At 32.1% G+C, this 23,558-nt stretch overlaps 4 protein-coding genes and 1 pseudogene across 5 annotated transcripts; 3 read left to right on the top strand and 2 right to left on the bottom strand.

Moving 5' to 3' along the window:
• The first annotated feature begins 1,373 nt into the window (after positions 1–1,373).
• LOC145759464 (cell cycle control protein 50A pseudogene) lies at positions 1,374–3,729 on the top strand (annotated as a pseudogene).
• A 1,714-nt stretch (positions 3,730–5,443) lies between these two features.
• Positions 5,444–7,004, top strand: LOC145759660 (dehydrogenase/reductase SDR family member 11-like). Its single transcript, XM_082573509.1, has 3 exons — positions 5,444–5,956; positions 6,120–6,391; positions 6,550–7,004. Exons 1-3 carry the CDS (start codon positions 5,612–5,614, stop codon positions 6,710–6,712), a joined length of 780 nt encoding a protein of 259 aa, XP_082429635.1. The 5' UTR covers positions 5,444–5,611; the 3' UTR covers positions 6,713–7,004.
• A 304-nt stretch (positions 7,005–7,308) lies between these two features.
• LOC145759550 (uncharacterized) lies at positions 7,309–8,845 on the top strand. Its single transcript, XM_082573398.1, has 6 exons — positions 7,309–7,450; positions 7,677–7,786; positions 7,931–8,075; positions 8,170–8,276; positions 8,342–8,514; positions 8,791–8,845. Exons 1-6 carry the CDS (start codon positions 7,309–7,311, stop codon positions 8,843–8,845), a joined length of 732 nt encoding a protein of 243 aa, XP_082429524.1.
• On the bottom strand, positions 8,747–10,749 carry LOC145759727 (G patch domain-containing protein 2-like). Its single transcript, XM_082573573.1, has 6 exons — positions 10,206–10,749; positions 9,943–10,093; positions 9,787–9,866; positions 9,530–9,576; positions 9,378–9,427; positions 8,747–9,226 (listed from the first exon to the last, which is right to left on the bottom strand). Exons 1-6 carry the CDS (start codon positions 10,668–10,670, stop codon positions 9,063–9,065), a joined length of 957 nt encoding a protein of 318 aa, XP_082429699.1. The 5' UTR covers positions 10,671–10,749; the 3' UTR covers positions 8,747–9,062.
• A 157-nt stretch (positions 10,750–10,906) lies between these two features.
• Positions 10,907–23,482, bottom strand: LOC145758873 (cilia- and flagella-associated protein 74-like). Of its 2 annotated transcripts, XM_082572551.1 has the most exons (40): positions 23,353–23,482; positions 23,181–23,261; positions 22,847–22,970; positions 22,407–22,491; positions 22,141–22,259; positions 21,892–22,065; positions 21,682–21,778; positions 21,455–21,592; positions 21,228–21,364; positions 21,054–21,147; positions 20,817–20,966; positions 20,520–20,678; positions 20,162–20,335; positions 19,767–19,885; positions 19,555–19,621; positions 19,112–19,201; positions 18,948–19,048; positions 18,661–18,730; positions 18,423–18,528; positions 18,267–18,326; positions 18,043–18,128; positions 17,477–17,599; positions 17,218–17,339; positions 17,008–17,136; positions 16,552–16,813; positions 16,104–16,298; positions 15,587–15,695; positions 14,977–15,083; positions 14,734–14,901; positions 14,429–14,571; positions 14,218–14,352; positions 13,922–14,087; positions 13,636–13,755; positions 13,071–13,226; positions 12,853–12,985; positions 12,475–12,629; positions 12,210–12,333; positions 11,998–12,125; positions 11,451–11,585; positions 10,907–11,068 (listed from the first exon to the last, which is right to left on the bottom strand). In XM_082572551.1, exons 1-40 carry the CDS (start codon positions 23,429–23,431, stop codon positions 10,970–10,972), a joined length of 5,019 nt encoding a protein of 1,672 aa, XP_082428677.1. In that variant the 5' UTR covers positions 23,432–23,482; the 3' UTR covers positions 10,907–10,969. The 2 variants fall into 2 exon arrangements, 1 of the variants encoding a protein (XP_082428677.1); XR_014286504.1 differs by lacking the exons at positions 10,907–11,068; positions 11,451–11,585; positions 12,853–12,985.
• Positions 23,483–23,558: the final 76 nt, after the last annotated feature.

A 23,558-nucleotide genomic window follows, 5' to 3' on the forward strand; every position in this document is an offset into this window, starting at 1 on the left:
TTTCGATGGTTCATTTGCATAAATAAAATCCCCTAAATTATCGTTGTGTATTTCGTTTTAGTTCGACTTAGATGGGGCTTTCAATACACAAAACGCTTGATTGGTTAATTTGTTTTGCGTTTTTTATTCTGATTGGTTCGAGTGGCAATCATTTCGATGGTTCATTTGCATTAGTTCAATTTTTTGACTTTTTTGTGATGTATATCGCTTTAATTCTAATTAGATAGCTTATACAGTATTTATTACGCTTTAATTCGGCTTGGATAGGCTTTCAATTTACAATTTACAAAATTGACTTGAATAGCTTTTACATTATTTAAATTGCCTTACTTCGACTTAGATAGGCATTTAGTAGATAATTTTATAGGCGGTCAGTTTGGTAATTCGTTCCTGTTATATATATATATATATAAATTTAGTTTAACTTAGTTAGCCTTTACCCCATTTATTTCGCTTTAGTGTGACTTAGATAGGCATTTAATATACAATTAAACTGGCGATTACTTTTGTAATTCATTCCTGTTCTATAAATGGCTATAGTTTAACTTAGATAGCCTTTGCCCTATTTATTTCGCTTTAGTTTGACTTAGATAGGTTTTAATAAACAAATTTGCAAACGTTCGTTGCACTAAATAAACTTAAAAAAATTCCCCGATTCCATTGTCTTACTTCGCTTAGGTTTGACTTCTATTGTTTTTCGTGACAAATTTGTTTGATTGGTTAATTTGATTTGTGCCTTTTATTCTGATTGGTTCTATTGGCGATCATTTCGATGGTTCATTTGCATAAATAAAATCCCCTAAACTATCGTTGTGTATTTTGTTTTAGTTCAACTTGGATAGGGCTTTCAATACACAAAACGTTTGATTGGTTAATTTGTTTTGCGCCTTTTATTCTGATTGGTTCTATTGGCGATCATTTCGATGGTTCATTTGCATAAGTTCAATTTTTTGACTTTTTTATTATGTATATCGCTTTAATTTTAATTAGATAGCTTATACAGTATTTATTTCGCTTTAATTCGATTTAGATAGGTTTTTTATAAACATTTTCGCAAACGTTGATTGGTAAATTCGTATTTTGATTCTTGTTTCTTATTGGTGCTTATGGCACCGCATCAGACAAATAATTTCTGTTTAAGTTTGTCCTCTATTAATAAGCGTAATAAAATTTATACGCATAAATTATAACAAGCGAATAAATTTATGCATTTAAATATAACATATTAACCAAAGTAATTTTAAAATAAACCTATTTTTTTAATAATACGTAGCATTTTCAAATGGAGGATAAATATAAACAAAAAAACTCACTGGGAGGATTGATGTCAGTGTTGCTATGGATACCGTTCTTTATTGTTTAGGTGATCAATTTTGGTGAATTGGTTCCTGTTATATAAATGGCTATGGTTTAACTTAGATAGCCTTTACCCCATTAATTTCGCTTAGTGTGACTTAGAGGGGCATTTAATATATAATTTACCTTCATGTTATATAGACCGGCAGCGTGGTGTAGTGACCGGCAGCGTGGTGTAGTGACCGACTGACCGGTAGCGTGGTGTAGTGGTAAGAACACTTCCTACACCACACATGAGGTCGTGGGTTCAATCCCCACTGATCTCATGCTGTAGCGCCCTTGAGTAAGGCCCTATAAACGGTACGAACTCCTGCTAAGCCAGCACTTAATCAGCAGCATAATTAACGGGCAATTATAGTCTATATAATATTCCAAACTGCCACAGGCAGCTCGAGACTGGGTCGGAGTAACTATTGTTACTCTATGTTTAAGTCGCACATTCGACTTTTCCACATCGAGGATAAAAATATATACAAAAAATAAAAAATAAATGGCTACAGCTTGACTTAGAAAGTAATACGTAGCATTTTCAAATGGAGGATAAATATAAATAAAAAAACTCACTGGGATGATTGATGTCAGTGTTGAAACTCACTGGGGTGATTGATGTCAGTGTCACTATGGATACCGTTCTTGGTTTCTTGTTATTTTTATATCATTTTCTTTGCTAGTTTTCACTCTTTAAAAGGCAGTTTAAACATATTTTTTTTACTTTTAATAAAATAATCTGCTATAAAAAAAATAACATTAATAGTGGATTAAATTTATTAGTTTTAGTTTTATTACAAAGTTAATAGTTTAATGAATGCGATTTTAACATTCATTCATTCATACCCTCAGACCCTCAACTAATGGTAATTTTAACTAATGATGGATGAAAAACAGGAAATATGTGAATTTGAAAGCAAAATTCCTGATGACTCTGCATTTAAACAACAACGAATCCCAGCCTGGTCGCCATCTTTATCCCCCAAAACAACAATACCTGTGTTTTTTGTTGTAGCTATATTGTTTATCCCACTTGGAGTCTTGTTACTACTAAACTCAGATGGAATTGTAGAGTACATACATGATTATACGGATTGCTATTCTATGCAAAACCCCAGCTTACAGTGTAGCTTGGTTCGAAACAACCCTTTGCTTGCTTTTAACGCATGCAGTTGCCGTATCAATATCACATTAGATACATCGATAGAAGGAGATGTGTATTTTTACTACGGTCTCTCAAATTTTTTTCAAAACCACCGAAGGTATGTAAAATCTAGAGATGACCAGCAATTGTTGGGTGTTCATGTTGATGCCTTTTCAATTAGTACAGAATGCCAACCATATGCATATGACCAACAAACCCTGAGACCCATCGCACCATGTGGAGCAATAGCTAATAGCTTATTTAACGATTCGTTTTTACTGTTCCAGGATAACAACGTTAATGTACCAATTCTCAAAACTGGTATTGCATGGCCTACTGATTATGAATTGAAATTCAATAATCCTATACCCACAAATGATCTTAATGTTGCATTTGCATCATACCGAAGACCTTTCTACTGGCAAAGAGAAGTCCAATTTTTGGATAACACATCTATATCCAACAACGGTTATAAAAATGAAGCCCTAATAGTCTGGATGCGAACTGCTGCCTTTTCCACATTTCGTAAATTATACGGAAGATTAAACAGACTTAATCCTGATTTTGTCAACGGTCTGCCAAGTGGACAATACCAACTTGATGTGGACTACAATTTTCCTGTCACAGCTTTTGGAGGAAGAAAACGGTTTATTATCACACAAACCAGTTGGATGGGTGGAAAAAATAATTTTCTTGGAATTGCTTACATGGTTTTTGGAGCAATTTGTTTTGTAACTGGAATGTTTTTGTTTTTTATCCACACTCTTAAGAGAAACAAGCTGAACCCAGAAAAGTAACAAAAATATTTTTTTTTATTTCTCCAAACCTTTTTAGAATTGAAAATTTTTTGTGAATACCTCATGTTATTTTATTTACCACATTTTCTTTTTGTTCTGAGTGGATTTAGAATGATTAATATTTGAAAATTTACCTAACATTTGTTTTTTTATATAATACTGTTTTACTGTACATATATTGTATATACTGTTTGCATAAGTGACAATTTAAGATTTTTAAAGTTAATAATATAAAATTCTATGCTACAAATAGCATAAAAGTATTTTTAAATGCATGTGCAGTATAATTATAAGTTAATTGTCATTTTACTATATATGCGTTTTAAATTTAAGAAAGTTTTAATATGCATTTTTTATGGAAATCATGTAATGCATTTACCTTTAATCAAACTTGTTTTTTTTTAATGTTTTTGTAATAACTATTGCACCTACGTAAAGGAATTTGCACAGCCTTTCTTTCACTTATTTGTACATTTTATTATGCACTAAATATTGCTTATTTGTTGTATTATTTCTTACGTCGTTATTGTGTAGAAAAAACTCTTTAATAAAATTAAATTCATTTCCCTAACGATAGAATTAAATTGGAGGGTTTAAATCGCAACAAATAAATTTAATACTTGCTGTAAAAAAATTATTAAAGTTTAAGATTTAAAAAAAGTCGGGTGAATGTTAAATTGGGGTCAAAACGACATCAGACACGGTAAAGCATCTACTGTCTATGACTCAAAAAAATAAAAACGAAATCCGAAAATTAATTAATTTCCGAGTCAATTTTTTTTTAAATTGAAAATACTAAACAATTGACAGACGTGTAAGTTACCAAGACACGTTAACATCTTAAACCACCAAATAAATATTCATATCACACCTTTCCGGCCATCGTTATGGAATCACTCGTGTACTTTGTTTGCCCCAACCTGTGACAACTATTTAAAATATCGCTTAATATTCTCGTTATTCGTAATAACAGTTTTAAATAAATATGTCACGCGATTACGTTTAAAAAGGGGCTGATTTTGTATAGTTAGTATTGATTTTTGTTAGTATTGATCGTTTTAATTGTGGTAACAAACCCACAAGTTGTTGATGCTCAAGGAGAAAGATATAGAAGAAGAAATCCTGGCATTCATAGCAAGATTGAAAAAAGAAACGGTTTGCACTTTTGTTATTTTGGTATCAAAATTTTGGCGTAAAAAATTTCATTAATGGGTAACGTTCATTGCCCAGCTTTAGTTTCGCCTTTTAAACATTTGTTATAGTTAAAAAATCGCTTTCTTTTAAATAAAAGAAAATCATTTTAATTTTTAGTTCACGATTTTAAAAATATGGAGAACGAACTAGATCTATTAGATCTGCAACACGAATAGCACGCAGAAAAAAACGGAAAATTATTCAACTTTTTTTTAACCTTCCACTTTTAAGTAATAAAAATTGCGCTAACGGTAATTTATCTACTTTTTTTAAAGAAAAAATTTAAAAAAATGAAGCAATTATCAAAATAAAAATGGAAATATAATTACTATTAACGTTAACGTACTTTTGTTATTAATAACTAAGTTGTGTACATTACTAACCTTCAATATGTATAAAATATACGCAGAAGATTTGTGTTGTTATTTGCAAAATAAAACTTACTTAATAACTGTAGCTTGAAGTATTTTTAAGGACAATAAAAATATAGTTTAACTAATCTTTCTAAGAGAAAATTTAAACATCGTTTTAAGATTTACATGCATTAGTACCGACAAATTATTAAAATGACAAAGTCACTTAATGAAAAAACTTATATTTAATAAAAAAGTGTAAGTTAAATTATAACTAATCTGTTAGGTTGACAACTTACATTGAGGATAACTAACAAAAATGTTAAAAAAAACTCTTACCCGAGTTCCGTATGATTCCGCGAACATATAGTTGTTACATGAACCATTACATCGACAAGACAAAAAGTGTTAAATAAACAAATATTTTTTCCTTACTTATTGTTAATATTTTTAAGACTACTAAGCCAGAATTTATGGTTTGCTATCACTTTTTATTAATTACAAGACTTTTACACATTCTAGTCCTTTAAATCTCAAAAATGGATAGAATAAAGCATACTATATGTTTTAAACTTACCACGGCTCGTTCTGTCGTTTACACTTCATTCTCATTTAAATGAGCAAATGTTTCCCTTACGTGAAGTTCTACGTCAGTTTTTTTATCCTCCAACTTAACTTATTCATTTAAAACGGTTTTGTTCAATAACCATAGGTCTGTAGACTGTAGGCAGTCTGGACAACTGGTGGTATCAGTTACTATTATTAATAACTAAATTTCTATGATCCACAGCCTGACAGCAAACTTTTTAAACATGGATAGATGGATAAATAAGGTTGCCTTGGTAACGGGTGCATCAACTGGAATCGGCGAGGCTATAGCCAGAAAACTTTCACAAAATGGAATGAAAGTAGTTGCTTGTGCAAGAAACTTTGATAAACTGCAAAAGATAGCAACAGAAGAAAGCGGACATATTTTTCCAGTGAAATGCGATCTAAAGATTGAGTCTGAAATCCTGGATTTATTTAAAGTAATCAAGGAAAAATATGGCACTGTACATGTATGTGTTAATAATGCTGGTATTGTAACCGAAGTTGGAGCCCAGATTTTAAAGGGAGGCCCTAAGGTAATGCTGTTCTTTATTTATTATTCTATAGATTTTATTTAAAGTGACCACTCTTGTTAAAAAATATGGAAGCAGCTGGAATCAAACCAACGACATCAGGTCTTGTGAAGATAAAAAACTAGGCCTGGATTGTAATCCTTTAAACCTTTGTTTATCATCTCAGGAATGGAGAGATATGTTTAACGTGAACGTTCTTGCGTTATGTATCTGTACAAAAGAATCAGTGAAACTAATGAAGGAAAGCAACGTGGATGACGGCCACATTATTAACATGAACAGTGTCTCGGGACACAGAGTTCAGAATAAAGCATTTTATGCAGGCACCAAACATGCTGTGACTGCACTTACTGAGGGCTTACGTCGTGAATTAATGGGAACTCATATTAGATCCACTTCTATTTCACCTGGTTATGTTGAGACCCCGTTATATAACCTGTAAGTGTTTGATTTGTGCACGTCATTAAAGTTTAATTTACCCTTTATAAGTATAAATACAATTGATTAATTATTTTTTGTTATTGTTTTTTAGTCTTTTTTGCAAGTTTGGGATTCCTTTTAAACAGATTTAAATTAACAGATTTAAATTGTTTTAGGTATTTTGAAGGCGAACCAGAAAAAGTAGAACAATTATTTGCTTCACTTAAATTCTTAGAACCAGGAGATATTGCTGATGCTGTAGTGTATGCCCTAAGTGCACCAAAACATGTTAATGTTAATGAATTATTAGTAAGGGCCACTGAAGAAACCAGGATGTAGAAAGTATCCTTGTAAAAAAATAATACAGAAACGGATTACAGCCCTTGTTTTTTATTATGTATTCAAAAAAGGAATATTTATGATTTGTTAAATGCATTTTTATTTACTGTTTTTTCACCAATTACAACGAGTTTACCTTTTACGTTCTAAACATCATTAAATTAGTGAATTTTAATTTGATTTTTGCCCTGTAATTTTTTCTTTTTATTGTTGAAACCACCAAGTTATTTTACCCTGTTTTTCAAATTCAAATGTTTAATTCCGCGCTTAAAGGTAAATAAATTCTCAGTATACATGACTTAAACAAATGTTCAAGAAATGTCAATATTGACAAAGGTTAAAATTTAGTATGTTGCATGAAATAAATATAATACTTTAAGATAGTTTAACTTTTTTCAAACGATATAGTTTAAATATGGTTGCTTGGCATTTTATTTAAGTTTTTTGTTCATTGCCTCAGGCTTTAAAGTTAAATTTATTAAATATTTTATCATTTCAATGCAAAACTTGCATGGTTTTAAGTAGAAAGGTCAGACTTAAGATAAATATTTTCACTTCGCAGCTTTATCATAAGGTTACAATATCCTTTAATAAAAATGAAAGTTATATTTGCTGGATATTCAAAGACCGGCACGAAAACCATGACCAGTGCCTTTAATATTCTAGGTTACAAAACTTATGATTGGATGGAACATTACTGGTTCCATAACAAGGAATGGACGAAGATCTGGGAAAAGGGTTTGTTCATTGTTGTGCACTTTAATTTTTTAAAGAATATTGTGATAGTTTAAGGTAATCACTGTCAATTTACATTTGATTAAAGCCCCCTAATCTTTATAAAAACTTATTTAATCAAGTTAATTGGCCTTGTTGTGTTGCCCATTTAATAAAAGTTAACTTTTGTCACCTTTTTCAATTATTCAAATAAACAAACATAACTATTTGCTTACCAATTTTATGACAGGATGTTGCGCAGAAGATTTTAAGAAAATGTACGAAAATGTGGATGCAGTGACTGATGCTCCTCCTCATTTCTTTTGGGAGCAAATCCTTGAAGCTTTTCCCGATACCAAGGTATGTTATATTTCGATTTATCCTCTGTGTCAGCAGGACAATGTAACAGTAATAAATCAAATTAATTTAATTACTCCAACTAAGTCTTACATTAGTGACATAAAGAATCCAATACAACAACATAGTCATATTATAATTTATAAGGTAATCTTACCCGTTCGAGATGACAAAGAATGGTACAAAAGTCTCAAGAAGCAAGTCCATGAGACAGCCACAGATAGGAGGTTGTTAATGATTCAATCTCTCACCCCATCTGGATGGAGTTATTTCTTTCACATTCGATACATATGTAAAATAGTTCATAATTTGTTAAGACTTTAGTGGATAAGTTAAGACTTTAGTGGATAAGTTATTAATTAGTAAAATCAAAACTTAATATTTAGTCAAAATGTATGGGGCAACAATGCATTTTCCTTGGTCTTATATTAACATTTTCAACGGCGATATAATGAGAAGAATTTATCGCGAGCATAACCTTTATGTTCAAACTGTGAGTATATTTGATATATAAGTCGTGCCCAGTGTAACATACCCTAACAATTTTTGTTGTTGTAGAAATGTCCTCCAAAACAACTGTTGTTGTTCCATATTAAAGATGGTTGGGATCCCATTTGTAAATTTCTGGACTTACCAACGCCAACCCAGCCTTTCCCACATAAAAATAAAGGATCCAATGTCCTGAATGAATTAAGAGTGGAAAACACAGTTATGATTAAACTGGAACGGGAGTTAAAATCATCTCTAACCCTCATGGCAATAATTGTGGCCTTTGTTCTTTTTCAGTTCATATAAATAAGACGCATTTGCATTGTGTAGTGCGTTAAAGCTCTGGACATCATTTCATAGCTAAAGGATCTTGACTTTAAACTAAGAAAATAGACTTTAAAAAATTTAAAATCTTAATATATTCATAATTTTAACAATGATAAAAAGTACTTAGGTACAAACCATGATTTAAACATTTACAAAAACACAAAAATAATCATAAAATTTGTGTAAAACAGGGTTGAAAACAAAAACATTATCCATGAAAAACAAGTGGTTCACACTTACACATAATCTCATATAGTAAATAAACTCCAAACATACTAAGGGATATATTCAATACCATTAACATGGTATTTGGGTTTATAAAAAAAAGGTTTAGAAACAGTAAAAACACCTTAAAAGTCATAAAAAATACCAGATAAAAGCACTAAAAATAAATTGTTTGTTAGTTTAAAACAAAATTTCTTTTTTTCCTTTTTTTTAACTAAAAGGAATAAAAAGTTTTGGTCTACAGGCCAAGTCCACTTCTTTTTGGTCTTCTGCTTGCATTGATTGGATATTGAATTCCATTATGTAAAACCCCCAAGCCATTACCTGGAGTCCATCCCATGTTTATTAACATCTGATGTCCTTTGTTGGTGTTCGGTATAGGAAGGCTTAAAGAAACATCGCCTATAAGAACATGTTTATTAAAATTTTGCTCTTTAATGTGCTATGTTGTAGGGCTATTCCCCAATACCAATCTGCCATTATTTTTAAAAGACACAACTTAAACAACTATCTTATGTGGCAAAACATATTGAATTTTAAAAATTTAATTTACCATCAAAATAATCCATGTCATTCACCTTTCTTCTTTTGTAGTTTTTAATTCTAAATCAAAAAATATAATTTACTAACTGCACATATTTGTTCCTATATCTGTGAATAGTTTAAGTGGTATGGTCTGTTATTTAAATAACAATTAATACTTACTCAGGTCGTGAGAGTTCATTAGGACAGATGTTTCTTTCGCTTGTTTTCTAAAAAGTTATATTTAAAAAATTATGTTACAAAATATTGTAATTATAACATAGCTATATTCATTTATTTATAACTAAAAGTATAAGCTTTATTTCTGCTGCTTATATAGTGTCTTCAAATATTAAAACTAAGCATTGACAGTACAGTTTAATTGCCAGTATATAAGTAACATTAAATCTTCATTAAATCTCAATAAATAATAAATTTACCCTGTGCTTTAATTTTCTTCTTCCCCTTCTTATAGAACGTGCAGCCATACCAGGCAATCTATTAACTTTTGCATGAAAACCTTAACAAAAAAATCTATATTTAAAAAACAAATTATAAATAAAAAAGACAAAATGCTGACAAAAAATTATTTCTACCTCTCTGTGCTGACTCGGAAAGATTGGGGAGAGTTTTAGAGATGATTGTTTTAAGTTCATCATCTTCCCACCATGGGATCACAGATGGAATTCCACAAACGGATTCCCTGTCTGATTCCACATAAAAATCCGTCATTTCATCGTCACCTTCCTAAATGAACCAATTGATTAGAAGGGTTTTAAAAAAACAAAAATAATGTATGAAAAGTAAACCTAAAACTTTAAGGCTATAATAACAAAAGCTTTAATTGTTAACCCCTTACCTCTCCTCCATTTAATTCTTCATTAGAATCTTCACTTGCACTAATTTCACTTTCTACTTTTTGCTGGTTCAGCATTTTCTCCTTGAAATTTTTTTCTGGTTTCATCTCAACATCTACCCCACTACGATTGCTTTTTATATGACAAGGTTCGATCTCCATACGTTTCGATTTTTTGCGTCGATGTTTACGAATTATCGGAAGCACAAAACCGTTTTCTGTGTCAGAACCAGTTAAGCTATTTTGTTCGTGTTTAGAGCTTGACTCGGGTACCGAGCTGCTGGATTCGGTTGCGAGTTTAACGACCTTAGAATTCGCAGCAAGATGTGATAAAATCGGTCGTCTTTTACGAACTCGACGTTTTCGGTAAACCGAGTTTTCGTTGCTGTTATTTTCGTCTTCATCGATTTCTATTCTAAGCTCGGATTCTTCTAGGGCAAAAGTTAAGTCATGGACTAGCTCCTCCATGCTAATAAACCTAATTAGCTGATTAGAAATTAATTCTTAGCTTATACACCTTTAATTCATTTTGCTGGACTAGAAACGCGTCACAAGAAAATGTAAACAAATTTTGTCCGTAATAGGCGGACTGTTTTACGGTCAACGGAAACTTTTATCCGTAATTTTATAAAATATCCACAAAATTTTTTATCCGTACGCACTTTATCCCCAAATTAATAAAAAACGTCAAAACTTTATAAAAAGTGATTTTTTTATTAAAATAAAACAATAAAATTTCTATAAAAATATATTTTGATAAAAACAAATTAATTAAAGGTAATTAAGCCAGATAAAATGACGTTGTAAGACATTATGACGTCGGCTTTCAATGTCAGAAGTAGTGACGTCATCACAGGAACACTTGGCTAAAAACATTATTTTTACAAAGTTGTTATTAATATTCAAAAATATGTTAATTAAAAGTTTCAAGAACAGAGCACAGTTACAAATTCTTTAAACTTTCTCCTAAACACCTTGAGTTCGATTCCCACTGCTAATATATCAAACTGGACCATTGTTAGTAAGCATTAAGATCATAAAATACAATATTTTGATCATTTTACACCCCCCAGAACTAGTTAAATTGGAAAATGTAATCAAGCATAACAATTTGATCTTTGAAAAAACCTTTCATGATATGTAAACCCTAAAGAAGGTGTCCGTTATTACTTGCTAAAGTTGTAGACATTAAAACATAGAGAATCGAACCCAGCACCTTTCCCCTAAAATAATTACAATATTCCTTACATCGTGATTTCCAGGTGGTGTCCAGGTGAAAGTTAAAGGTTTACTTGAATCCAAATCAACATTTCCTTTAAGTTGATCAACCTGGAAGCCCAGTGTGGTTGCTGTTTGAATGTTGTCAACAATCCATTCACCATTCTAAGAAAGTTAACACATATCCTATTACAATTCAACCTTGGTGTTTTAAAAAAAAGTAGTGGTAAGAACACTTGCTACACCACACATGAGGTCGTGGGTTTAATCCTCACTGATCTCAAGCTGTAGCGCCCTTGAGTAAGGCGCTATAAACGGTATGAACTCCTGCTAAGCCAGCACTAAATCGGCATCATAATTATCGGGCAATTATAATCTATAATATCCCAAACTGCCACAGGCCACAGGCAACTTGAGACTGGGTCGGAGTAACTGATGTTACTCTATGTTTAAGTTGCGCATTCGACTTCCCAGATCGAGGATAAAGATATATACAAAAAAAAATTTTCCCTAAAAAAAAATGACAAAATGAATATTAAATTATAAAAAAGTAGTTAAAACGGTTTGTCTATTTTACCTTTTTTGTTGCATTTATTAAACTTCTTAAACAACCAATGTTTAATATTCTTTCCACAGAACTAAATCCCTCGTTAGTCACATGACTTGTAAAAGTCAACGCTATGTTTTCCATTGGTAATATTTGTTCTAAAAAATTAAAATCAATTGTGTGGCTTAGAGATAAGGCAGTGAAAATAACTTTGTGAAACCAAATCTTTCTTTAAGACTGACCGTTATCTTTTGCATTACTGATTGTAGCAAGAGATTCTACATTAGAGTCCAAAGGATCACTTCCTTCAACGTACATCATATGTTCATGGCACTTTCCAGTCACATTTATGATATGAGTTTTCTCCTGATACAAAATACATATTAATAAGCTTCAGAACACAATCCAAACACAATCTAAGAAAACAATTCCACTAAGGCAACCGGTATAAAATTTCTAGAAGTAACCTAATATTTATACTGCAAAGTTAAGACAGAATTCACTTACAGTGTTAAACAGCACAACTCCAATTCCATCAGAGAAATGTTCACCCGGTCTATCAGGTTTAAATGTGACGGTGATGTTGTGTGTTTCTCCTGTGTTAATCTCACCCTCACATGGTGTACAATCAAACACACTGTTACCCTGGTCGTTTTGGGGTCCTGGCAAACATCCAACTTCAGTTTAATGAGGAAAATATCATTGTTTAATAAATGTTATACTAAGGTGCAACTTTTTAGTAGAGTCTCTGCACAAGTAAGGCTAAGATTTAAGGTTTGATTCCCACTGCTGCTACGTTGTAGCATCCAGTTAATGACCTCTTTTTTCTTCTCCAAAATCATGCACATAAAGCCCCGGCTTTTTAACACACTTAAAATAACAAACCTAATAAAGTTTTTCTGTTAGTTTCTGTAGAGCTTAAAAATGTTGGTAGTTGCTGCATGTAACTATGTTTTAATAAGGAACTACTATCCATTCTAATGCTGTATTTCACAGCTAACGATGACTGGTTTTCAAGCTGTAATAAGTTTTATGGTAGTTAATTTTTTAAACAAAAAAATTAGATATTTCTGATTTTTAGCAGATTATTAAACTAGTTTTACCTGAAATTGTGATTCAGCAACGTTATCCTTCATCACATTTCCCATGTTAATAACTTTACTATCAGGAGTTAACTTAATGACAGGAGTGACCCCTTTGCCTGTTAGACAAACTTCAAGTGTTGATGTCGGGCTGATCATTTTGAGAGCTTCGTAAAACTAAAAAGCAAATTGAATTAGATTAATAACTGATCTCAATCTAACATGCAACATAACCAGCAGCATGGTGTAGTAGTTAGAACACTATCTACACTACAGAAGGTAGTGAGTTTGATCCCCACTGCTCTTATGCTGTAGCGCACTTAAGTAAAGTGCTATAAATGGTTTAAACTCCTGCTGAGCCCGCACTTAATTAACAGCTTATAATTATTGGGCAAATGTAATCTATAATATCTCATACTGCCAAATGCAACTTGAAACTGAATCGAGATTACAATTGTTACACTATGTTTTAGTTGTGAAGTTGACCTTCCCACATTTAGGATAAGTATAAATTTAACAATAAATTTGAAAAGTATTACCCTGAAATTTAGGTAAGCGAAGATCTCATATTTTCAACAAAACTTACAACTGTCCCAGCATTGGGAGTGAATGAAACAAGCATGGTGTGGGTTTCTTCTGGCTTCAATGTTCGTAGTGCATTCAGCAATTGGAAGGGACCACTTGTGTCTAATACTGACACAGTTAACTAGAAAAAAAATAATGTTTTAGCTTTATTTTTAATGTTACATTCTTGTGAGAGAGTAGCCTAAAGGGCTACTGCTACAGTATAATAGCAGAGGGCATACGATCTTTGATCTTAACTATCACATGAAAGGTTACAATGTGTACTATAGAAAGGGAAATGTATTTACCTCAACTGGATTTTCAGAAATATTTTGGATACTGATTGGTCTTATAGCATTTTGTCCAATAGATACTTGACCAAAGTCAGTTAAATTATGTCCGTGGTTGGATATTATCACAACAGGAGGTTTAATAGTTGGACAATGAACTTGGAGATACAAAGTGTTCATCTTACTATAAATATAATTAAAAGTAAAACTAATAGTAAGAGGGGTTCAGGGTTTAATACCGAAACAATGCAAAACCAAATGTGTAAAAGTTATTATAGGTAAGCTTTTCTACAATTAAATAATAAATTAAGAACCTGTAATTTAAACTTTCTGGTTCAGTATTATTCGAACAATTTCCAACCGCAACAAAACAAGGAATAACAAAAGTTTCAAAATTTCCAGAGAAATTTCGCATTAAAGATGACTTTGCTGCTTTAAAAGCAGTTGAACTAAAAATAAATTTATAGTTTTAAAAATGTTACTTTTAACATCAGGTTTCTACTGACTTGAACATTTAAAACTTACTTTTGATCAATCATATCGGGTGTTGGTAACGGCTCGTCCAAAATTGATTTATCATTTGTTTTTGCAGAACTTTTAGTACTTCTACTGACTGTCTCTGTAGTTTTGGGTTTAGCTGGGGTTTTTGGGGTCTTCTTACCTTTTGTCTGTGTCAAATTTATTATGTTAGATATTTGATCCTTTGTATCTAAATCTTACATGAAGTACAATCAAAACTAAGCAGAATTTTAATCCAGTTAAAATTAAAAATTGAACATTTGCTTTTTTAATTTTTCAGGTTTCAATATATAACAAAAACCAACAAGTACCTTCTCCTCTTCCAGCTGTTTATTTGCAAGCTCCTCTTCCTCCTTTTTCTTTAATTTCTCTTCTTCTTTCACTTTTTCTTCTCTCTCTTTTTTAAAAACACTTACTGCTTCTATCCTAATGTCAGATTCCTTTAACTTCGGCGAGAACTCCAGCGTAATGTGACATTTCTAAACATAAATATAACAAATATTACTAACAACCAACCACTACTTTCTATATTAACGCAACATGATTTCTTTTACCTTTCCAGGTTGTATGGTCCCAACTGATGGAGTTATTGATATGGGAGCATTTTTGGGGACCACAAACTCAAACGAAGTGGGACCCACAGGAACAATTTCTCCCTTTCCTATTACAAAAAAACACAGAGTTAGAAAAACTTTAAGTACCACAAGTTTTTAAGACTAAGTAAAGTACATATCGTCAGCGTGGTGTAGTGGTAAGAACACTGGCTACAACACCATGAGGTCGTGGGTTCAATCCCCAATGATCTCATGCTGAAGCGCACTTGAGTAAGGCGCTATAAACGGTACGAACTCCTGCTGCGCCAGCACTTAGTCAGCAGCATAATTATTGGGCAATTATAATCTATAATATCCCAAACTGCCACAGGCAACTCGAGGCTGGGTCAGGGGAACTGATGTTACTCTATGTTTAGGTCGCGCATTCCACCTTCCTACATCAAGGATAAATATATATACAAAAAAAAATATCATTACATTACAAATAGTTTGAACTTGTGCAATGTTAGACAAAATAGGATTACTAATAGAAACAATAATTTAAAAAACACAGCTTAAAGCTGGGTTAACTTAATATTAAAGCCATTACACTACAGATAACAAGACAAACCAATTCTGGGCACAGGATGAGTGAACTCGTTAGCACTTGTATGAGGATTGATCACATGAATGTTGGTCACTGAAACATCATCCAATGAAACAGCAGCAAAGTGAACAACCTTTATATTTTAAATTATTAGTAACTTACTCTAACTTACTCAATAGTGATAGTAATAAAATAAAAGTTACCCTTTGGGCTGTCTTATGATTATTTTTGGATATATTTTAATCCTTGATGTGGAAAAGTCGAATGCACAACTTAAACATAGAGTAACATCAGTTCCCATGACCCAGTCTCGAGTTGCCTGTGGCAGATTGGGATATTATAGATTATAATTGGCCGATAATTATGCAGTGTTGGCTCAGGAGGAGTTCATACCATTTATAGCACCTTACTCAAGGCCAATACAGCATGAGAGCTGTGGAGATTAAACCCACGACCTTATGTGTGATGAAGCAAGTGTTTTTACCACAACACCACGCTGCCGGGTAATTTATAATAGTTAGCCTATAATCACAAATCCAACCTGATGGCTTAATTCTAAAGGTGGGTGAACTCCAACAGCTTTGCATCTGATGAAAAAATCACGATTTATCCCCGATCTGCAAGTGAGAGTAAAATCATATTCCTTCGCTCGTTTTGCTTGAACAATTATGTCAAGCTCTAGTTTCTCTAGTGGTAGAATTGTGCCAAATCCATCATTAGGTTGAACGTCCACAAACTAAATAGATTAAATTATAAAATAACCTGAACTGAGAAAAATGATATAAACATAAAGTAACATCAGTTACCCCAACCCAGTTCTAGTTTCCATAGACTATTTGGGATATTTTGAATATAATTTGATTATAATTGCCTGATAATCAAGCTGCTAATTAAGTGTTGGCCAAGCAAGGGTTCACACCCCTTATAAAACCTTACTTAAGAGTGCTACAGCATGAGATCACCTTACAATGTAAAAGAAATTTACTCACATCAGGTATGTTTACAAATCCAAATAGTTGCGGCAAAATTGAATGATTTGTCAGCTTTACAGTTTGTGTGACACTCTCATAAATTCCACAGTGGCCAAAATCGATGCTCGTTTGATCAAATTGCATGTCTGATGATGTCACAATGGCATTCACAACAAATGGAACAGGTCGTGTCTGGTCAGCAACTCGAACAACCAATGGACATTCTAGAACCCCAGTTTCTGGGTCAAATAAACCGCCAGCTTCTTCTTGCAAGTTATGTCTAAAATATCAACAATTTAACCTATTGTTGAGATAGTAGAAAGACAATCCAGCTAGAATCAAACTAAGAATCTGAAGTCCTAAGTTTTAGTTTACAAAAAGATGAAATCTAGAGCCTTAAACACACAAGCAGTGGGAATCAGACTAAGAATCTTAAGCCTTAAATTTACAGTTTACAGCAAGTTATGATTCTACCTTGGCAAGAACTTGAGCTGAGCAGTAAATGTTGACTTGGCTTGAATGTACCCAGTTTTGGGCAACAGTTCCATGTGATTTCTTAGCTCTTTGGGTACTTCAAAGTTTAACCTTAAAGCTGTACTTGCCCTGAATGATAAATTCCAATGTGATTCTGGTATAAAAAGAGTAATGCACTACCCAACAGAACTCAGTCAGCTAAAACTTTACCTGTTGTGTATTAGAATCTGGTCCTGATATAAACGATCAAACATTGTGATTCTTAAATCGATGTTTTGTCTTTCCAACCAAACTGGAACGTCGATAGCAATAGCTTTGGTGGAAATTTCAAGCTGAAAAATGATGCAGTGTTTAAGGTCTGAGCTAAAATTCACTTTTTCTATAAACTTCCCCTATGGATGGAGTGCCTACAGTACTTAACTACATAATAAGACAGTTGTCTTAATATTATAAGACTGAATTAACTTACAGTTTCTGATTCCTGGTCAGTAAATGTGACTTTAAAATTAGTCTGAATGTCGCCGGGAATGCTTGGAGAAAACACAATGTCCAATTTAATTGATGAAAAAGGTTCTATTTCACCACTGCATATCTACACAGATAAAAGCAGTTTAATTACCCAGCAATTTACCATTGTAACAATATATTAAACCAGCATGGATCTTACAAATAGCAAGACTATGTTTTTAACTTGACCGGCAGCGTGTTGTAGTGGTAAGAACAATTGCTATACCACCAATGAGGTTGTGGGTTCAATCCCCACTGATCTCAAGCTGTAGCGCCCATGAGTAAGGCGCTATAAACGGTATGAACTTCTGCTGAGTCAGCACTTAATCAGCAGCATAATTATCCGGCAATTATAATCTATAATATCCCAAACTGCCACAGGCAACTCGAGACTGGGTCGGAGTAACTGATGTTACTCTATGTTTAAGTCGCGCATTCGACTTTTTCCTCAAGGATATACATATATACAAAAAAAAACTTAATCTTTGTCCATTCACTTCAACGATAAATTAGTAACACACAACTTACTTCCCCGACTTTAATCTCATCTGGTATCGCTGGATATTCTGTCGCTGGCGTTTCAAAAGTTATTTCATCTCCAGGCTGGTCATAATCTGTAAAATGTGACAACAGTTTAAAAGTACCAGCAGAATTAATTAACTTAGCATGAACATTCATTTGTTCTCTCATTAAACAAGTAAACCCAAAACTTGCACTACCAGTGAGACTTATGGGAGCTTAAATATATTTACATTTTTCACTCTCTGTTGCGTGTCCTTCTCTAATTTCAGTGTCCGCTGTCTTTGGAAACTCTAAAAATATTTAAATTATAAATTGAAGTTTCTTGTACTTATTTTATAACAGTCAGACCCACTACGCTAAGTTTTATGTTCTGTAACCAAATTTACCTGTTCCTGTAGCCGGAGCACTTGGCTTAGATTCAGGAAATATTGTCGCTCCAGTTTTAGGTAATTCGGAAGCAATGTTTGCACTTTCAACTGTTTCTGCAGTTGTCTGTTTAAGAAGAATAATATTTAAATAATATTACAAACAAAACTACCAAATTAGAGTAATAAAAGATTACCAATATTAACACTGCACAGTTCAACCTTCTTAAATATAACCTAGTCATTTTCCACCACTTACTAATCTTCCCAATGATGTTTCCAACGTAAACAGAGTCGCTTCTCGCTCGGGAACTTTTTGAAATTCAAATCTGATTTAAAAAACAATTAAAGTAAAACTTAATTTGGATAAACAAAACTTATGAGATTCTTTGAGCACTACAACACAAAAGCAGTTAAAAATAAACATGGGACCTGACCTCATGTGGTGATGCCAACTGTTTTAACAACAACACCAGGCTGTCGATTATATTTTTATGAGAATTAAACAAATAAAAACATAATAAAACACATTTTAAGTAATTGTACCTGGTACCAAGTGCCCCCTTGTTTATCAGGGTAACACTTTTTCTTATTGTTTCCCCAATTACTTGCACACCAAAGTCAATTGAAGTCACATCCAATGACAACTAAACATTAAACAATTATTATTATAAAAAAAACTTGTTTATTTCAAAACTTAAAATACTTACATCGCATTTCTTGGTTGTGCAGTTTAAGAGAATAGAAAATGGACCGGTTTGTGCTGTGAAAAAAACCTTGCCACTTAAATCCTTATTGATCTGGAAAAAATGAATTGTTACATGGGGTTAAAAGGTCTACATTGTAATTACCGGCAGCATGGTGTAGTGGTAAGAACACTTGCTACACCACCATTTGGTTGTGGGTTTAATCCCCACTGCTCTCATGCTGTAGCGCCCTTGAGTAAGGCGCTATAATCGGTATAAACTCCTGCTGAGCCAGCACTTTATTAGCAGCATAATTACCGTGCAATTATAATCTATAATATCCCAACTGCTAAAGACAACTCGAGACTGGGTCGGAGTAACAGTTGTTACTCTATGGCTAAGTCGCGCATTCAACTTTCCCACATCGAGGATAAAGGTATATACAAAAAAAATTAAAAATACTTTACCATTGGTTTAAAGGTGACAGTCATCTCACAAGACATACCAGCAGACATTTGTCCAGGAGGGTGGAAGCTAAATAAATGATTTTAAACAAATTTAATCTCATTAAAGCTTTCACATTTATGCAAAACAACAACTGAAAAAAGTCTAAGTTTGGCAGAATGAGTTAAAGTATGACTAGGCTGTAAAATCAGGGGTTTAGACCTGATTAACTTACTCGATTTTAATGAAGTCTTTTAGGTGTTCTGACATTCCAGTCAACTTGAGGAAATTAATGCTGTATGAAACATTTGTGATCACAATCTTTTTCTTGTACGATTTTCCAACTTCTAAGTTCTACAAGTTAATTAAAAATTAATTTAGAAAAAACCCAGTCCCAAAATTTAGAAAAAAACCCAGTCCCAAGTTAAGCAAGTTTAAAATATTATTGACCCTATGATAATATTATCTTTACCCTTTCTTAAGTTGTACAAGTTTAGGATATTATTGACCTCATGATATCACCCAACCCAGTTTCAAGTTGTACAAGTTTAAGATATTATAAAAAAATATTTCTGATTATATATTATATTAATAACCAAGTTGATTAATGATTATGTACAAAACACTTACCTTAAAATGAATGACATCTGGTTTGCTGTAGAAAGGTTGACCTTTAAATTCCCGACCAGCAGCAACTTGTTTAACAATAATTCCTTCCCTGTGCTTCTTTAAAGTGTTTTGTAAAATAGTTTGCTCCATTTTAGTTCCACCCAGAGGTTTTAACTGAACTTCATCTTTGGCTATCTGTAACAACATTACAAACAAGACAAAGTTATATCATTCTAGTTTAACTTATTTTAACCTATACTGTTAGTCAAACTATAATTAAAACTGTTAGTCAACTATAATTATTAAGATATCTAAATAAATGTAAAGAAATTTAATTAAAAACTTTTACTACAAGCAAACACCAAAACAGAATATTCACATTATAAACTTTATCTTTTTGTTCCCATAATCCTTCAAATTCAGGGTGAGAGAGAGATTCATCCTCGTTATTTGAAGTTTGCTTGTGATTCAAAATAATTGATTTGTTGTCCTCATTTTGGGTGCACGTGGATGCTGACAAAATATCTCGACGTTTATCCTAAAATTTATATTCAAAGTTAAACCAGTTTCTTAAATTTAAACAAAATAGTTTGTACATTTATTAAATATTGAGACTGGGTTGTGATAATAAAGTAGATAAAAATTTTGCTGTAAAGTTAGTCTTAAAAACTCTTACAGATTTTGAAGACTGCGGAAGATATTTCTCTTGCTCAAGAAACACCGGGATATCATCTTCAGTCAGGTAGATTTTGGAGTGAATCGAGGGTTTTTGAATTGCTTTCGTTTCTTTGAATGTCTCACTTTGGCGACTTTTGAACAAATGAGGCTAAAAAATTAAAAGTTATGTTACTATGGGCAGTAATATTAAAGTAGATTTGCTCTTGTATAAAATATGCAAGATAACAAGTCAAACCTGTTGTTTTTTACGTCGAGTTAAATTCTGTTCTTCATTTAAAATTTTGGACAAAATTTGGGCTTTATTTGATTCTTGTGTTGCAGCAAAATTCCTTTAAATATAATTAAAAGTTACTTAGGTGCAATACTCATAAAAGTTATAAAAAATTTAGATTTAGGTTTTAACACTCACTGCTTTTCTTTTTCAAATTCCAAAAACTTTTTCTTTCGAAGTAAAACTTGTTCAGGGTTTCCACCCTGCTCAAAAACCTTTTTCCTTTCATTCTCTTCCATTGCCTTTTTCTCTAAAGCATAAGCAGAATCTCTTGCCTAATGCAAGGAAAAATAGATATAATCGACTTTGCACAAACGAAACTTTTACAGAAAAAATCAACAGTTGAACTCATAATATAGTAATACCTGTAAAGCTTTTAAATTTTCCCGATTTGAACTTATATTCTTCTTCAAACTTATAATTGTTTCAACTTTCTGCTGGGTTGCTACTTTCTGTTTTTCCTCCAATTTTTTTTCATGTTTTCTCACTTTTGCTAAGCTTTCCTTAAAAGAATGAAAAAAACGTTAAATACTGTCAAAAATTAGCATTAAACACAATTTAAGTTTTAATTCACAAATAAACTTAAACTCACTTTTAAAAACACTTGGGCTGGTAACTGATTTGTGATCGCAGCTTTTTTGGCAAATTCACCTCTCTGCTTTCGAGTTTCGATCAACTCTTCCAAGTTTCTACAAAAAAAATATTTTAAAAACTTTAACTTGACTAGCAAGGTAAAAAGGAATACAATTTTGTGTAAGGGAAAAATATTAAACAACATTTTAGTTAAGTTATCATCATTTACTTTTTAGCATTTTTAAATTGTCGTTTTTGTTTATCGGCAGCTTCTTGCTCTTTGCCAAGTCGATATTTTGCCATCTTATATTTATGCTGAGTCACCCTTGCTTCTTTTTCAGTAACTTGCTCGGCTAAATTTGTAAAATGTCGTTGTTCTATAATGACTTTAGAAAGACATAACCTAAAAAAATAAAAACACTTTTTATAAGTTGTAGAAAAAACAATAAAAAAAGAAACACCAAGCAGGTATATTTACTCTGTTTCTTGCAAAGTTTTATTGATATCTATCTCCAATTCTTTATCAGCTTTTATCTCATTTTCTAGTTTCTGTTTTTGTGAAACCAATCGAAAATAAGCCGCCTTATTTCCATTTTTCTAAAAAAAAAAATGTAAACACAAAACATAAGCAAACCTAATCAATTTTACAAATCAATAACAAGATTTTAAAGTTAAAAAACATTGCCCCAACGAAATCCTCTAACAGAATACAACTTTGCTTGACATATTAACAAAATGATTAACCTCTGATTCAAGAATTTCTTGAGCAACATCTTCCAACTCTAACTTTAAAGCTTTCAATCTTGTTCTGCATGCATTTAATTCTTCCCTAAACAGGTTTATACTTTATTAAATTTTTTTGTTAATATCTTTATCCTTAATGTGGGAAGGTCGAATACGCGACCTAAATCTAGAAAAACATCAGTTAACCTGACCCAGTCTGAAGTTGCCTTTAACAGTTTGGGATATTATAGATTATAATTGCAAGGCAATTAAGATGCTGATTAAGTGCTGACTCAGCAGGAGCGCTACAGCAGTGGGGATTGAACCGACATCCTTATGGTGGTGTAACTAATGTTCTTACCACTACACCACACTGCCAGTTTTATTGTGTTATACAAGTGTAAAAACCCAGAATAGAAGTAAGACTTAATCCCATATCAATAAATATTAAATATTTCTACCTTGCTCTAACAACAGCAAATTCTCTCTCTGATAACTTTTCCTGAAGAATATCAAGATGTCGTCGTAGCATTATAAGTTGAGCAACTTCTTTTTGTAAACCCGGATCAGTTTCCAAATACAATCCTTAAAAGAATTACAATTATTCTTCAGTATATGATTTTAATTCTTGTAAAGTTAAGGAGCATTTAAAAAAATAGTACAAAGGCAAAAAGTAAACAAATTTATAAATTAACAATAATTCTTTTATGTAGTTAATATTAACTTTGGTTTGTAACCATGTAATTTAAATCAATATAAATATGCAGACGACTTTTAAAAAAATAAAAAACATACCAATTTGGGAAGATTCAACATCATCTGCAGTTGATTCTGTTTCATTGCTAAACAAATCGTTGAAATCATCATATTGGTTATCTAAAGCAATACAGTTTGGGTAAATATTGGTTGCTTTTCTTTTATTGTCAGATTACAACAGTTTTATTGTCAGATTACAACAAAATCTTACCATAATCTTCTTCTTCAGATGAATCCTCTTCAAAGTGATTTTCACTTGGACCAAATCGATTCACGTTTTGTACATCCATGTTATTATTAAACAGTAACTTAACATTCAGATATTTAAACTACGTTGTCAGGTTGTCTATACAATTAAAAAGTTATATGTCTGTATGTTAAATTCAAACTTTAAAATGCGATTCTTTTAGTTTAAAA

This window comes from Corella eumyota, chromosome 7, assembly GCF_963082875.1.
Source record: "Corella eumyota chromosome 7, kaCorEumy4.1, whole genome shotgun sequence".
Taxonomy (NCBI): Eukaryota; Metazoa; Chordata; class Ascidiacea; order Phlebobranchia; family Corellidae; genus Corella; species Corella eumyota.

What these genes read in the sequence shown, in the direction of transcription:
- LOC145759660 (XM_082573509.1), top strand. Translation starts at nt 5,612, where the DNA reads ATGATCCACAGCCTGACAGCAAACTTTTTAAACATGGATAGATGGATA. An exon ending in TTTTAAAGGGAGGCCCTAAG is followed by an intron (nt 5,957 to 6,119) that starts GTAATGCTGTTC and finishes TTATCATCTCAG; the next exon opens with GAATGGAGAGATATGTTTAA. An exon ending in GAGACCCCGTTATATAACCT is followed by an intron (nt 6,392 to 6,549) that starts GTAAGTGTTTGA and finishes AAATTGTTTTAG; the next exon opens with GTATTTTGAAGGCGAACCAG.
- LOC145759727 (XM_082573573.1), bottom strand. Translation starts at nt 10,670, where the DNA reads ATGGAGGAGCTAGTCCATGACTTAACTTTTGCCCTAGAAGAATCCGAG. An exon ending in TTCCGAGTCAGCACAGAGAG is followed by an intron (nt 9,867 to 9,942) that starts GTAGAAATAATT and finishes TTTTTTGTTAAG; the next exon opens with GTTTTCATGCAAAAGTTAAT. An exon ending in AATGAACTCTCACGACCTGA is followed by an intron (nt 9,428 to 9,529) that starts GTAAGTATTAAT and finishes TTTTTGATTTAG; the next exon opens with AATTAAAAACTACAAAAGAA.
- LOC145758873 (XM_082572551.1), bottom strand. Translation starts at nt 23,431, where the DNA reads ATGGATGTACAAAACGTGAATCGATTTGGTCCAAGTGAAAATCACTTT. An exon ending in AAGAAATTCTTGAATCAGAG is followed by an intron (nt 22,260 to 22,406) that starts GTTAATCATTTT and finishes TTTTTTTTTTAG; the next exon opens with AAAAATGGAAATAAGGCGGC. An exon ending in CTTTAGAATTAAGCCATCAG is followed by an intron (nt 15,696 to 16,103) that starts GTTGGATTTGTG and finishes TAAAATATAAAG; the next exon opens with GTTGTTCACTTTGCTGCTGT.
- LOC145759550 (XM_082573398.1), top strand. Translation starts at nt 7,309, where the DNA reads ATGAAAGTTATATTTGCTGGATATTCAAAGACCGGCACGAAAACCATG. An exon ending in GACGAAGATCTGGGAAAAGG is followed by an intron (nt 7,451 to 7,676) that starts GTTTGTTCATTG and finishes ATTTTATGACAG; the next exon opens with GATGTTGCGCAGAAGATTTT. An exon ending in CTTTCACATTCGATACATAT is followed by an intron (nt 8,076 to 8,169) that starts GTAAAATAGTTC and finishes CTTAATATTTAG; the next exon opens with TCAAAATGTATGGGGCAACA.